At 43.4% G+C, this 13,485-nt stretch overlaps 1 protein-coding gene and 1 long non-coding RNA gene across 7 annotated transcripts in view; one reads left to right on the top strand and one right to left on the bottom strand.

The window, feature by feature from the left end:
• The window catches only part of kmt2a (lysine (K)-specific methyltransferase 2A), a 90,783-nt gene that overhangs the window by 5,662 nt on the left and 71,636 nt on the right, over positions 1-13,485 (bottom strand). For 3 of the 4 annotated variants that reach the window (XM_062060082.1, XM_062060079.1, XM_062060081.1), the window contains exons 23-32: positions 13,261-13,421; positions 13,032-13,181; positions 10,562-12,923; positions 4,916-7,480; positions 1,853-1,918; positions 1,596-1,771; positions 649-723; positions 398-572; positions 203-310; positions 56-136 (exon numbers count right to left, since the gene is read on the bottom strand). In XM_062060082.1, the coding sequence (XP_061916066.1) occupies positions 56-136; positions 203-310; positions 398-572; positions 649-723; positions 1,596-1,771; positions 1,853-1,918; positions 4,916-7,480; positions 10,562-12,923; positions 13,032-13,181; positions 13,261-13,421 (5,919 nt within the window). The remainder of the gene's footprint in view (positions 1-55; positions 137-202; positions 311-397; positions 573-648; positions 724-1,595; positions 1,772-1,852; positions 1,919-4,915; positions 7,481-10,561; positions 12,924-13,031; positions 13,182-13,260; positions 13,422-13,485) is intronic. The other variant, XM_062060080.1, reaches the window with a different exon arrangement.
• Positions 1-13,485, top strand: part of LOC133658248 (uncharacterized) — a 55,873-nt gene that overhangs the window by 36,170 nt on the left and 6,218 nt on the right. For all 3 annotated transcript variants that reach the window (XR_009827429.1, XR_009827427.1, XR_009827428.1), the window contains exon 4: positions 1,613-1,702. This is a non-coding gene — a long non-coding RNA (uncharacterized LOC133658248). The remainder of the gene's footprint in view (positions 1-1,612; positions 1,703-13,485) is intronic.

Here is a 13,485-nt window from a genome sequence, read left to right as displayed (position 1 = left end):
TTATGTTAGATATGCTAACATTTGTGTGCCACCCAATTTCTAACTGATGTATTACCTGTAGACGCCAATTATTTCCTTGGAGGTGGCCTTGAGTTGTTTGAACCTCACAGCGAGCGGCAGTTCCATCGTTGCACGTCTGCACACAGCACAGGCACTTAGTAAATACGCCTTTTTCTACCATCGTGTGTGCCTTGTGACATACCTGGCAGTCTTCAGCTGTCCTTCCTCCTCATCCTCTCCCTGCGGCCTGTACTCTGGAGGCTGGCGGTGTTTTGAGGCCAAGAAATTGAACATGTCAAAAACAGACCTCCTAGAAGGGGCGACAGCAACAACAAAAATCACAATTTAGGATTCTATGGCCATTTTGTGGAAGCTAAGTTGTTCAGGCCGTGTGTACCTTTGGTGGACATCTGCCCGTGCTGAGCCGTGAGGGTTGATGTGAGGTTCCTGGGTTTCCTCAGGTTTGTGAAAACGGAAACGGTAGCTCCGACAGTGCCTGGTGCCGTACAGCTGCTCCAACAGGAACAAGACAGCTTCGTGGACGACTCCCAACATCCTTAGTCCGTTCAAGCCTGACAAAAACACAACAATTAATTTGAGCAGTGCAGAGTTGAAACATTTTTAAATGTGTCCTAGTAGTTGTTTTACCTTCAAAGGACACCTTCTTCAATTTGGCGTTAGAACGAGCTTCCTGTACTTTATCAGTCAGCGACTTCCAGGCCTCTGTAAAAATGACATGTTTGAAGTGTGTACTGTAATTGATTACATTCTATATAATGTGAGAAAATAACTTTTTTCTTTGAGGATAATGTCATAATATTACAAGAAAAAGTCCTCATTTTATCAAGAAAAAGTGGAAAGAGCAATATAGAAAAAGTTGCAATTTTATCACTACATTCGGATAATACGCTTACAAAGAAAACAAAACAGGTGTGATGTAACAAGAAAAAGTTTACGCTAATAAAAAAAACATGTGTGTTGTAATGCTTTTGAAAATTTAAAATATTAAAATGGCGCATGTATCCTTGATTTTTTTAATGTGCGGCCCTCAGTGGACGCCCCTGATAACAATCAATCAATCAAAGTTTATTTATATAGCCCTTAATCACAAGTGCCTCAAAGGACTTCACAAACCAGAATGACATCCCCTGATTTTAACCTAAGGAAAATCTCCAAAAACCCAAAATGGGAAAAAGAAGAAACCTTGGGAATGTAGATAAAATGTCGATAAAGTGAGCATTATTATTATAATTATTAAGTGTTATAAAGCAAACAACACATACAGATATATATTTTAATATAATAGAGATAATATAGTGAAGTCTACAACAATAAAGTTATACAATTAAAAGTAATACAGTCCAAATTCTAAGAGGATAAAGCAGCATTATTACATGAAAAAGTTTAAGTTTAAGTTTAACTTTACACCCCCCCCTCCCAAATAATATATATAAAGAATACCTCTGTAATATTAGCATATTACAATAATATGGGGGGAATTGTATAAGAATAAAGTTGTAATAGTAGAAGAAAAAAGTTGCTGTAATATAACAAGAAATAATAGTAACGATATATCATAATATTTTGACTTTTACCTTCAATGCTCTCACAGCGGATATGGAAGCCGTCCTCACTGCGGATCTCAAAGATGATGCCCTTCTTGGGTTTGCCGTCTTTGCTGCTGCCATCTTCAAGACCAATGGTAGGACCTTTGTTTTCTTCCGCCGCCTTTCCTGTTAGATCTTCTGAACTCCTCTTTTTACTGAGGACACTGCAAAGGATTTGAAATTATGCTTTGACACACTGTCACAAATCTGAAAATAGGTAAGGAGGAGGAGGAGGGACTACATACTTTTTGTTCTTGGAGGGGGACTCACTTGTGTCCATGGGCTCAGGGCAGCTGGCTTCTTGTGAACTACTTCAACAATGATGAGAAACATTTAAAGTCGTGTGACGAGATACAGCTGATATAAACACTATGAATTCTAACTGTGTTGCAAATTTGACAGCAACAAGCGAACGGACTCGGAGTCAGATACAAGGATGTGAGCACAGAGCAACCTTTGAGGGGAAAAAAAGGAAGAACATTTCTAACGGCACAAAGTGCTGCCACGCAAACCCCGAAAGAACATTTTTTAAATTAAGACTACAGTTCCTTTGACCTTTAGAATAATTCTCATCGACCAACCTCTTTTTTTCCTCTAACATTTACATGTCCCATGTGATGTACCACATAATTTTTAGTTTTTTAGTCTGTAATTTACTAAAATTGTTATCATTGAAAATGTAATGTAAAATTATATAATATGCATGCAAAGAACTCAGAAAACATTTCCTTTTGGCAACTTTATCCTGTAGCCAGGCCCCTCGGGTCATATACTTCCGGTGTTGTGACCTCTGTTTACAATCCGTCGCCTCAATAATATACAGTTGTGCTCGTAAGTTTACATACCCTGGGAGAATTTATGATTTCTTGCCCATTCTTCAGAGAATATGAATGATAACACAACAACCTTTCTTCCACTCATGCTTAGTGGTTGTGTGAAGCTATTTATTGGCAAACAACTGTATTTACTCTTTTTAAATCAAAATGGCAAAAGAAAGTACCCAAATGACCCTGATCAAAAGTTTACATACCCCAGTGACTTTGATCTGATAACATGCACAAAAGTTGACACACCCCAGTGACTTTGATCTGATAACATGCACAAATGTTGACACAAACAGGTTTGAATGGCTAATCAAGGTTCCAATCCTCACCTGTGACCTGTTTGTAATTAATGTTTGTGTATAAATGGTCAGTGAGTTTCTGGGCTTCTGACAGACCATTGCATCTTTCATCCAGTGCTGCACAGATGTTTCTGGATTCCGAGTCATGGGGAAGGCAAAATAATTGTCAAAGGATCTGCGAGAAAAGGTAATTCAACTGCATAAAACAGGAAAGGGGTATAAAAAGCTATCCAAGGAATTGAGAATGCCAATCAGCAGTGTTCAAACGCTGATTAAGAAGTGGAAAATGAGGGATTAAAGTAGACCAGCAAAGATTTCAGCCACAACTGCCAGGAAAATTGTTCGAGATGCAAAGAAAAATCCACAAATAACTTCAGATGAAATACAGGACTCTCTGAAAAATTGTGGTGTGGCTGTTTCAAGATGCACAATAAGGAGCCACTTGAAGAAAAATGGGCTGCATGGTCGAGTTGCCAGAAGAAAGCCATTTCTGCACAAATGTCACAAAGTATCCCGCTTACATTACACCAAACAGCACAGAGACAAGCCTCAAAACTTCTGGAACAAAGTAATTTGGAGTGATGGCTTTCTTCTGGCGACTCGACCATGCAGCCCATTTTTCTTCAAGTGGCTCCTTATTGTGCATCTTGAAACAACCACACCACAATTTTTCAGAGAGTCCTGTATTTCATCTGAAGTTATTTGTGGATTTTTCTTTGCATCTCGAACAATTTTCCTGGCAGTTGTGGCTGAAATCTTTGCTGGTCTACCTGAATCTCTCATTTTCCACTTCTTAATCAGCATTTGAACACGGCTAATTGGCATTCTCAATTCCTTGGATAACTTTTTATACCCCTTTCCTGTTTTATGCAGTTCAATTACCTTTTCCCGCAGATCCTTTGACAATTCTTTTGCCTTCCCCATGACTCTGAATCCAGAAACATCTGTGCAGCACTGGATGAAAGATGCAATGGTCTGTCAGAAGCCCAGAAACTCACCGACCTTTTATACACACACATTAATTACAAACAAACATGTCACAGGTGAGGATTGGAACCTTGATTAGCCATTCAAACCTGTTTGTGTCAACTTTTGTGCATGTTATAAGATCAAAGTTACTGGGGTATGTAAACTTTTGATCAGGGTCATTTGGGTACGTTCTTTTGTCATTTTGATTTAAAAAGAGTAAACACAGTTGTTTGCCAATAAATAGCTTCACACAACCATTAAGCATGAGTGGAAGAAAGGCTTTTGTGTTATCATTCATATTCTCTGAAGAATGGCCAAGAAATCATAAATTCTCCCAGGGTATGTAAACTTATGAGCACGACTGTACCTTCTCGCTGGCTATTAATAAAAACTCTGGCACTACAACGTGTTCGTAACTAACCGTGTTATATCACTAGCAGCAAGGTGGACAGCCGTCAACGACAACTAAGCTAGCGAGATGGTTCCGGTGCTCCTGATCATCTCCCCGTCCTGCAACGCAGTGTGGCGTTTAGGCAAGAGCATTCAAAAGTGATATTTTGACGCAAAAATGAATAGTGAAAAATGCAGATTTCCGCGTTTTCGCAGACATTTCACATGCCTGCAGATATCAAAACATATTTGAGGAGAATTATTGACAATAAGATTTTTTCTTTTAATTAAAAGGGCTCCACAGCAAAAAGACAACTTTTCTCATGCAGGGCAAAAAGGCTGGTGCTTGGCCAGTGGTTATTGATATCTACTTAATTCATTATTGTTTCTTAAATACTAATTACTGGTATCATATGTGAATATATTGTATCTGCTGATGTGCTCTGTTGTAATTGTTAAAAAAGAAGAAAAAAAGCCGCTAACGATTTTAAAAAAGGCAGACACCGATATACGTCAAAATACCAAATGTTGGCGCTGATAATTGGTCGATCTTTAGTAGATAGAACCATGTTACCACAGAAACTAACCAGATATTTCCAGTACATTAAGTAGATTAATAATAAATAATAACAATAAAAATACAACCAGAAATTATGCAATATGTTGCCACTAACCTGTTTTTAAATAGTTCTATTATTATTTACATACTAAATAATATATCATGATGTATACTGTTATCACAGGAGGTTGCAATATATATCGCAATGTAATTCTACGCCATCGCCCATCCCTAATTACAAGTGACTAAAAATAACGATTGTCTCACCTTGGCTTTGAGGAGAGTCGTGCTGCAGGGTTACTGGGATGTTCCTCCGCTTGAGACACTTTGACTTTTTTGCTGTTGCTCATTTCTGGGCTCTGTCTGCTTCTTTTAGCTTTCACTTTGCTCTTTTCTGTCCTAGCGGTCGTGACACCGGTGGAGTTTTGCAGGTTTTGTTCCGAGGAGAGGTAAATGGGAGTGGTTCTGCTACTCTGGGAGTGCAAGGTCTGGTTAAACACCCCAACAACGTGCCCCTTAGCCGGGCTCAAAGCCGGTGCTATCGTGACGGTGGTGCTCGGACTGGACTCCACGGCCCTGGAAAAGTTGTGTTGCTGTAAGTGCACAGTGCTGACGTCTGTCTCTCCTTGCTGGTTGACAGCCACACTGATGGACTGTTGGTGAGGCAGGACACAGATGCCACTGGCTATGGAGGTCTGAACTTGGGAGCCGAGTTGGGACATCAGCGGAGTTGCTCCTGAAGACTGAAGGACCATTGGCTGATCGGAGAGGCCCAATCTGTGTGGGCTAGCAGTAAATAAGAGGTTGCTAATTGACCCTGTGAGTTCAGCAGAGCTAAAGACAGGCGTTGTAAGAGACACGGACCCAGGAGCCAGCAGGCCGGCAGCACCACCAGGAGACACTGGCACAACGTTCAAAACGGATTGACTCGGGTTGAGACCAGTAGTGGTGCAAGGTAAGATGTGAGTGGAGGATTCCAGCATGCCAGCCTGAGCAGAAATCCTCTGCTGAAGGAGTGTAGCAGGATCCAAGTACATAACACCCCCTGATTTGGGTCTCTTGATAATATTGGGAACCTTACGCTGGGAGCCGCTGAGTGCGCTTAGCTCGACGAGGCTACCAGGCTGGCCGGGGATGCTAGCAGTAATCTGAGGGGATGAAAGGTTGATGAGGGTCATGTTAGGAGGACCAACATCAGGGGCCAGGGTGGGCTGACTGCGAGAGCGGGCCAACCTTTTGGGCTTTTTCGGCAGAAGGCGAGATATGGGCCTCTTTTTTCCGTGAGCGGAGGACAGCACGGTTGGGACTGCAGTGAGAGAAGAGGGGCTGGACACTATGGCAACGCTGTGGCCCAACTCGTGTGGCCGACCGGCCTCAGACACCAGGATCTGAGGCTGGTCGTGAGCTTGAGAGGGCAACCCGATGAGAAGACCTGAAGTGGTGCTGGGGATTCCAGTCTGGAAACCGGTCTGGGCTGCTCCTCTGAACGTGTGAATCTGAGAGGAGTGAGACATCGTACCTAAGACTTTGCCACCTGCCGTAAATATAGGCTGGGACGTATTCAACGCTGTGGCAAGTGTCATGGAGCTTAGGACTGCTTGAGAGCTTGCGTCCATCACTCCGGTGGCAGTTATTTTTTGTGTCACCCCATTTGGGACAGTCTGGAGGACGTATAGAGGTTGAAACTGTTGGTTAACAACGATGAGTTTATCAGGGCCCGGTTTAATGACAGTTGGGGTGGAGACTTGAGCGTTGGACAGTCCTGCACCAGGTACAGGGCTGGGGCTGCCTGCTGCTGCAGCCGAGGTAGAGAGAAACTTTTGACCCTGAAGAGGCAGGGCAGGAGAGCTTGGCAAACCAGGAGTAGCAGGATTCCTAGAAACTTCCTGACTAACTGGAGTTCCAACCCCTTGACCAATGGCAGGGCTAGGAATAAACTGCTCAGGGGTCATGTGACCGTCACTGACTTGCGTATCCCTGTTTGCCAAAGTCGAAGCATCATGTTGGTTCTCTGAGGGGGAAGCTTCTGGCCCCGCTCTTTTCTTGTCCTCACTCTTCTCTGCACTCATGGTTTCTGGGTCAGAGGTCAAGCTCAACATGGTGCGGTCTGAGGTATCTGAGATGAGGTTCTGATTCTGATTGGAGCTCACAGTAGGGCTGCGTGTGGTTAGGACCGAGAGGTCAGAGGGCAGCTCAAGCGGAAGGTAGGGCTCCTCTACAGATATGGAACTATTCACACTGCTCTCTCCTACTCCTCCAGTCTCAGCACTGGGAAGAGGGTGGGAAAAGTCTTCAAAGAGGATATCTTTACGTCTGTTGACGTCCACCCCAACATAGCTCTCATCCAGCAGCAGCTCAGAAGAGGAAGACTCAGGCTGTTGACCAAGAGCCGGCATGGACATGGAAGGTGTGTTGAGGACAAACTCCATGATGTCTGACGGCAAGATATTGCCGCAGTCATCACTGTTGTTGTTGTCAGAGTCCGACTTCAGTAAGTCCGTGCTGAGGGAAAGCTGGGCTTCCAGAGGATCCTGTGACTTGACCCCGCCGCCTAAAGCCAGACAGTTCTCTTTCTGGTTCTTCCGGGCTTCTCGAGTGTTTACCGCACCGCTCATCGCTCCGCTGCTGGTGTGCACCTCCTTGGTCGACTCGTGGGAGTCCAGTTTCTCCTGGTGCCGGTCTCTGGCCCTTCTCCTCGGAGTGGTCTTGTGCGGCGTGGAAGACACGGTGGCTGTAGTGGGGGTCGTTGTGCTGGTGGTGCAGACGCTCGTGTCGCTCTCTGAGCCATCGTCATTGCCGTCAAGCTGACCTATGTGCTGCTTGCCTAAAGTCCTGTGAAGGACAGCAAAGAAATGTCACATTGTAATTGGGGAACACGTCTAAATAAATATCATGGATGAAAACAAAAACAAACACATTTTGGCACCGAAATGTGACTCTTACAGAGTAAGCAGTAATTTTAGTTCAGTGTTTGAAAATGTGAGGGACAAAAGGTAGAAACCCCAAAGTCTAGGCCTGGATTAATACATCAATTAACGCTCAGGAAATAAAGACTATTTTATTATGTCCTTTCAGGAATATTTTGCTGTATTTTGGCCAAAATTGTGTTGTTACTCAATTACCGGTAAACATAATTTTTTGAAAATAGTTTTTTTTTTCATGTAAAATTTATAATTTCAATGCCCAATGCTTTTACAGGCATTGGATACACTGGCAGTTATTCGAAAATACCCCAAAGCCAAACAGGACATAAAAAAGTCCTTTCAGGGTTCCCCCTACATGAAGTGGCAAAATAAAAGCGCCACACCGTAAAAATGAGTTTTTTAAAAAAAGAAAAATAAGTAATATAATGTATATAGCCTATTATTTGCGCACTATTGATTAGTGATGCACCGAAAAGTCAACCGCCAAAAAAAGACTGATCACTGAAACATTGTTGCCGAAACCGGATGTTGTAATGATGTAAGCAATACACGGGATTGTCTTGAGCTGCCTGCGATGTGAACGTACTTTAATTAATCTGATATACCCGCAGACAGCAATCTACAAAATGTGCAATCTGCAAATATGAGGACAGTGGCAGCTTTTAGGGAGAAAAAATGCACTTGGAGCAGCAGCACGAAACAAGTGTGATGTGAGGCTCACTGCAGACACGGAGCACAAAAGAGTCTAAACATGAGTACAGTCTCCAATAACACGAGAAAAATATGTTAAATGTGTTGCTAGTCGTTTATAACAAAAGAAAAAATCATGAAACGATTGGAAAAGTCTGTCCCCAGAGGTTTTTTTTAAAGGGTGAATAAAAATGGACTCGATAATTTTCTGACATTGATAAATTGCCATGTTTGAGTGTGTTTGTTTTCTTAGTCTGTTGCTTTCAATTTTAGTGCAAGAGGTCTGTGCATCGCTCACAGCACCTGAGCGCGTTTATTCAATAGCAGAATTAAATGAACGGAGTGAACTTGTCAGTCATCCACTATCAGTGAGCGAAGGCGGGGCCGCTAGCTTACACACACAGAATGCACGAATCCAAAACCTCGCTAGTTGCATCTCGCTAATGAGAAGCACTGTAAAGTAACAAAAATTAGGAGGAAAAAATATTAATTGCAAAGACAAAATAAAACTGACATTCAAATCTCACATAAAAAAAAACTTCTGTAGCAAAGTCAAATACAACTTAGCACATTTCTGGTTCATTAGATCAAACGTATCTTTGCAGTCAGCAAGACTATTCATGCATTCAATGGTCCTGTCACATTTTACATACTGCTTAACCACATGGTCACAGGCACACTAAAAACATTGGAATCATTGTACAAACAATAAAAATACTGGACAAAAATCCATCAAGAGTTCACCACTGCACCATATTAGAAAAACACCACTTTCTAAATTGGGAAAAGTTAATCAAAAACTCAAATCTCTGTTTAATCTACAAAGTAGTTTATGGTTTATCTTCCCTTTCATTTAGGCAGTTTGTGAGCATACAAAAACGCCACACATTGTGTAACCAGAAGGGACGCCCGCGGAGACTGTGTGGTTCCACTCAGGAAGAGTTCCTTCAGCCAGAGCTCCTTTTCTGTGAGAGCATCCAAGGAGTGGAACACAGTCCCCAGGGCACATTAGAGGGTCGGCCTCTTATAATATTTTTTAAACCCATTTAAAATTAAGTTTTGTAGCAAGTCAGACATGTCAACACTAATTGTCCGTCTGAATGTTATTTAAATCATGTAGAGTAAGATCATCTGAATGTTTGTATCTGTCTATAGTGATTTCTTATTTACCCTAAAATTTAATGATAGGATATTGCGTGTATGTTATTTGATACAGTAGCTCATCGCACTGATGGATTTTGTTAATGATTTTTTGTTGTCTAATCATTATTGCTATTAGGTTTAACATTTTTAACATCAGTCCAGGGATAACAGATGTAAAAAGCCTTATGGCTAATTCTGGTACATTTACAGTAATGTTTATTAATGTACACTGTCCCTGTCAAATAAATAAATAAATGTCCGGTGTGGGAATATTTCGGCTTCAAACCGAATGAACAACATGAGCCAATCAACACGGACGAAAAAAACCCCAACAAAACACCTGACCCTGTTTTTCCAACTGGGGAAGAAAATGCACTTGAAGATGCTCAAAATCGATTGAAGTAAACTTTTTGCAAACAGAGATTGAGAATTCCATTGTTTTGTTTACCTATTTTAAGATAATTAAAAGTACTTTACCATCCAATTAAAATGGTAAAAAGTACTAATAAAAAATGCAACTTTATGAGTTTAAAAGGGTAACTTGCATTATTAAACTTGGGAAAAGGTCATTACTTGTAGATTACATAAAATAATGCTGACAATTTTATTGGCAATAATTTGTAGGAGAAGATATCGTCCAGCAAATTGTGTTAACATCCCAGGCCTAGTAGTCTCCAATTAATATTTCTCACACAATTTTCCGACGGCTGCATGGATATTTTAAAATCAAAGTCAGCATAATTGATAAACTAATGGCTAATTTATAAATAGTTGATTTATATAGGCTAGTAAGGTAAAGTTTTGTACCTGACAAGTTTCGGCTATCTTGCTTCTGAGGAAGGCTGCAGAAGCAAGATAGCCGAAACTTGTCAGGTACAAAACTTTACCTTACTAGCCTATATAAATCAACTATTTATAAATACACATTAGTAGGCTAAATGAACCTCTTTAACATAATGGCTAATCTAGACCAACGGGACTATTTTGTGAAATTTGACCCCAATTGTTGATTATCCGCTCCAAACATCACATTGTGCGCACTTGATGTATTAATTGGCTGTCTTCACATTAGCAGCGTGCATGATGGACGTGTGTCAGATGAATAGTGGCATGAATGCAGTCACCAAGTGAGTGTAAAAGAATACTATGTACTTACAGAGCATTGAGCAAGTCCTCGTCATTTTTCCCTTGCACCCTCTGCTGCTGCTGTTCTTCATCTTTCAGAAAGCGCTGCAGCTGCGAGCCACGTCCCAGACACTGATCCAGTCCTTCTATAGATGGCAGGCCCTCTCCCGGGTTGATTATTGTCCGTGTGAAGTTATAGTAATAAGGGTCATTGACTCTCTGGCTCATACACCCGTCCTCTTCGTCTCCACTGTCCCCCGATGAAGAGGATGTGCTCATGTCATCCGCGCCGTCCACCTGCCCCTCAGCTGACTTTTTGCCAGTCCTCCTCTTAACCATGGTGCCGGATGCATCCCCGCTGCCATAGAAAGGAAGGTCCTCCTCCCCATAGGAGCGGACCCCGTAGAAGGGTGTAAGTCCAAAGAACATGTTAGAGCGTGCACGAGCACTGCGTCGAGGGTAGCGACGCTTTGCTGACCCAGAGCCGTCGCTGTCGTCCTCGTGATGCGCGTCGTCCATACTTCTGTCGTGGTAATCATCGGGGCCGTCTGCCTCATCTTCAGTGCCTTGAGCAAGGAGTCCGCGGTGGTCTCGGAGTTCGCCGCAGGGGTGATGTTTATGGTCCTCCTCCTCTGTTTGAGTTTGGAGATCAGACTCTGAGCTGTCACTGCTGCTGGCAGAGGGTGAGGAGAAGAGAGCAGAGCGGGCACAGAAACGGGCCTCCTGTCCAGCAGGAGAAGCCGAAGAGGTAGTTGTGGTGGGACAGGAGGAAGAAATACCATCCATGCCGCTGGTGCCGTTAGGGTCGCTCTTCATGTTGGGCTTCAGTGGTACATAGGAGGTTTTTACAGATTTCTTCTTTTCTCTGTTAGACAACACCAGTTGCTTCATAGTTGGTTTGATGTGGAACTGGGAGGATGTCTTTATCCCTTGGAAGTTGTCCACACTGGAGCTGAAAATTTCTCTGCCTTTTGAAAACAGCCTTTTAGATCCCAGGTTCTCCGGCCTCTCCCCCTGAGCCTTGCAATTACTTTTAGTGCCCCTTGCAAGCATCGGAATTTTACTATTGCTGTTGTTGTGATTTGTTGTGCCAGGAGCTTTAGCGTTATTGTTTAATAGCGGGGATTTGCTGTCATTTTTGCTGTTTTGGAGACCTTTCTCCTGACCTTTGGACACGTCTCTGTTGCCTCCTGCCTTGACTTTGGAAAGCTTGTTTTTGGCAGCTGATGCTGCAGCCGGGGTGACCAGGTGTATGGAGCTTGGTTTGACCAGGTCATCATCTGCTGCTGTCCTGGATGGCCAAAGAGGTTTCATGGCCGCTCCTGCAGCTGGACCTGATGAATAATCATTTGATTTCCACGTAGCAGCCGGGGAGCTGGATTTCCCTACATGGGAGTCGTTGAAGAGTGAAGATGGCGCTAAGCTTCCAATGCTCTCTTTCTCTGAGCTGGTCTTGACGTTAGAGGTGGACTTGTGAGCACTGGGGCTTTCAGAGACATTCTGCTCTTTGCCTCCAGGTTTGCTGTGCCGGTCGGCCTGCTTGGTGCTGCCACTTCTTTGCTGACTGGAGAGTACAGCGGTGCCCACAGGAGGAGAGGATTGTCCCGAGCCAGCAGGTGGCAGCCTGGCGTTCTTACTCTCGCCTGCACTCTGCTTAGACTGGCTGCCAGGGTCAATCTCTTTCCCTAAGTCTTTATTTCTCTCGGTGCTTCTATGACTGGAGTCCCTTGAGGGAGGTCTCGACTTTTCAGAGTCTCTGCTGGATGGTCTGTCTTTTCCTGATTCCCTATTAAGTAGTCGATGTTTCTCAGAATCCTTGCTGACAGATCTTGCTTTTTCAATATCCTTCATGTTGGAATCTCTTAATAATGATTTGCTCCTATCTGCGTCTCTGCTGTTTGACTCTCTGCTGACCGGTCTTCCTTTTTCAGATTCTTGGTTTATTTGTCGCACTTTCTCTGAATCTCCCAATGAGTCTTTTCCCAGAGTTCTGCCTCTCTCTGATTCTTTAATGCCTGGTCTCAATTTTTCTTGCTCTTTGGCTGTTGACTCACTTATGTCCGACTGATCTCGACTTAACGTCTTAACCTTGTCTGCTTTCCTGGATCCTTGTTGTTTATTCCTGTCTGCTGTCAACAGTCTGCACCTTTTGTCGTTCTTGACAAAGTGTTTAGCCTTTTCAGGGTCTCTGATGGGTGAGGAGATAAGCGGAGGGGGTGAAGTAAGGGGCCGTGGCAAAATCTGAGGGAGTGATTTCACCCGCCTCGCCTTGTGCAGCTGCTGCGGAGGAAAGGGGAGAGTAGGGGAGTTGTGGTGCCGTGAATCAACATTCCGAGGGTCCAATGGTGACTCTACTGGGGCCATGACATGACTTTGGAGCTGAGACGAACCTCCTACAGAGAAAATCAATTATTGATTGCTAATGATCCATATTTGACTCACAAAGCATGAAGTACATTTTCACGTTCTAATAATGTGATGCTCATAGTGCACTTTTGTACCTGGAGATGGCATTGGACTATGGCCTTGCAAGCTTTGGGTGGCAGGTGGGTAGCTGGGGTGCCGGTTCCTGGTGTAGACCCTGAGCTTGGGGGTGTTTGCAGGGGAAAGCGTGTCGGAGCGCCTCTGTGACTCAAAGGGATCAGGAAAGTCTTGAAACAGACATCGACAGAACACTGGTCAGACATTTCATTCGTGCTGTGACAGTCCAACGCAAACATTGTGCGATACCTTGTATGGGAGGTGGGCTGTGTGCGATTGTGTGATTCTCCTCAGAAGCCACCATGCTCTTCAGTGCAGCCTCTCCCACAGGAGGGTGACACACCAGGATCCTACAAGTGTACACGCAGCGCTTTCGAGCATCCAAGGTACTCCAATATACCCTCGAACACCTGAGGGAGGACAGAGGTTGATGTTAAAAATGTTCTGAAGCTCTTCTGCTATTTTCAAACTAAA

This window comes from Entelurus aequoreus, linkage group LG10 (genome assembly GCF_033978785.1).
Source record: "Entelurus aequoreus isolate RoL-2023_Sb linkage group LG10, RoL_Eaeq_v1.1, whole genome shotgun sequence".
NCBI lineage: Eukaryota > Metazoa > Chordata > Actinopteri > Syngnathiformes > Syngnathidae > Entelurus > Entelurus aequoreus.
The sequence above is the reverse complement of the archived record's forward strand: the minus strand, read 5'-3'. Positions and strand labels throughout refer to the sequence as shown.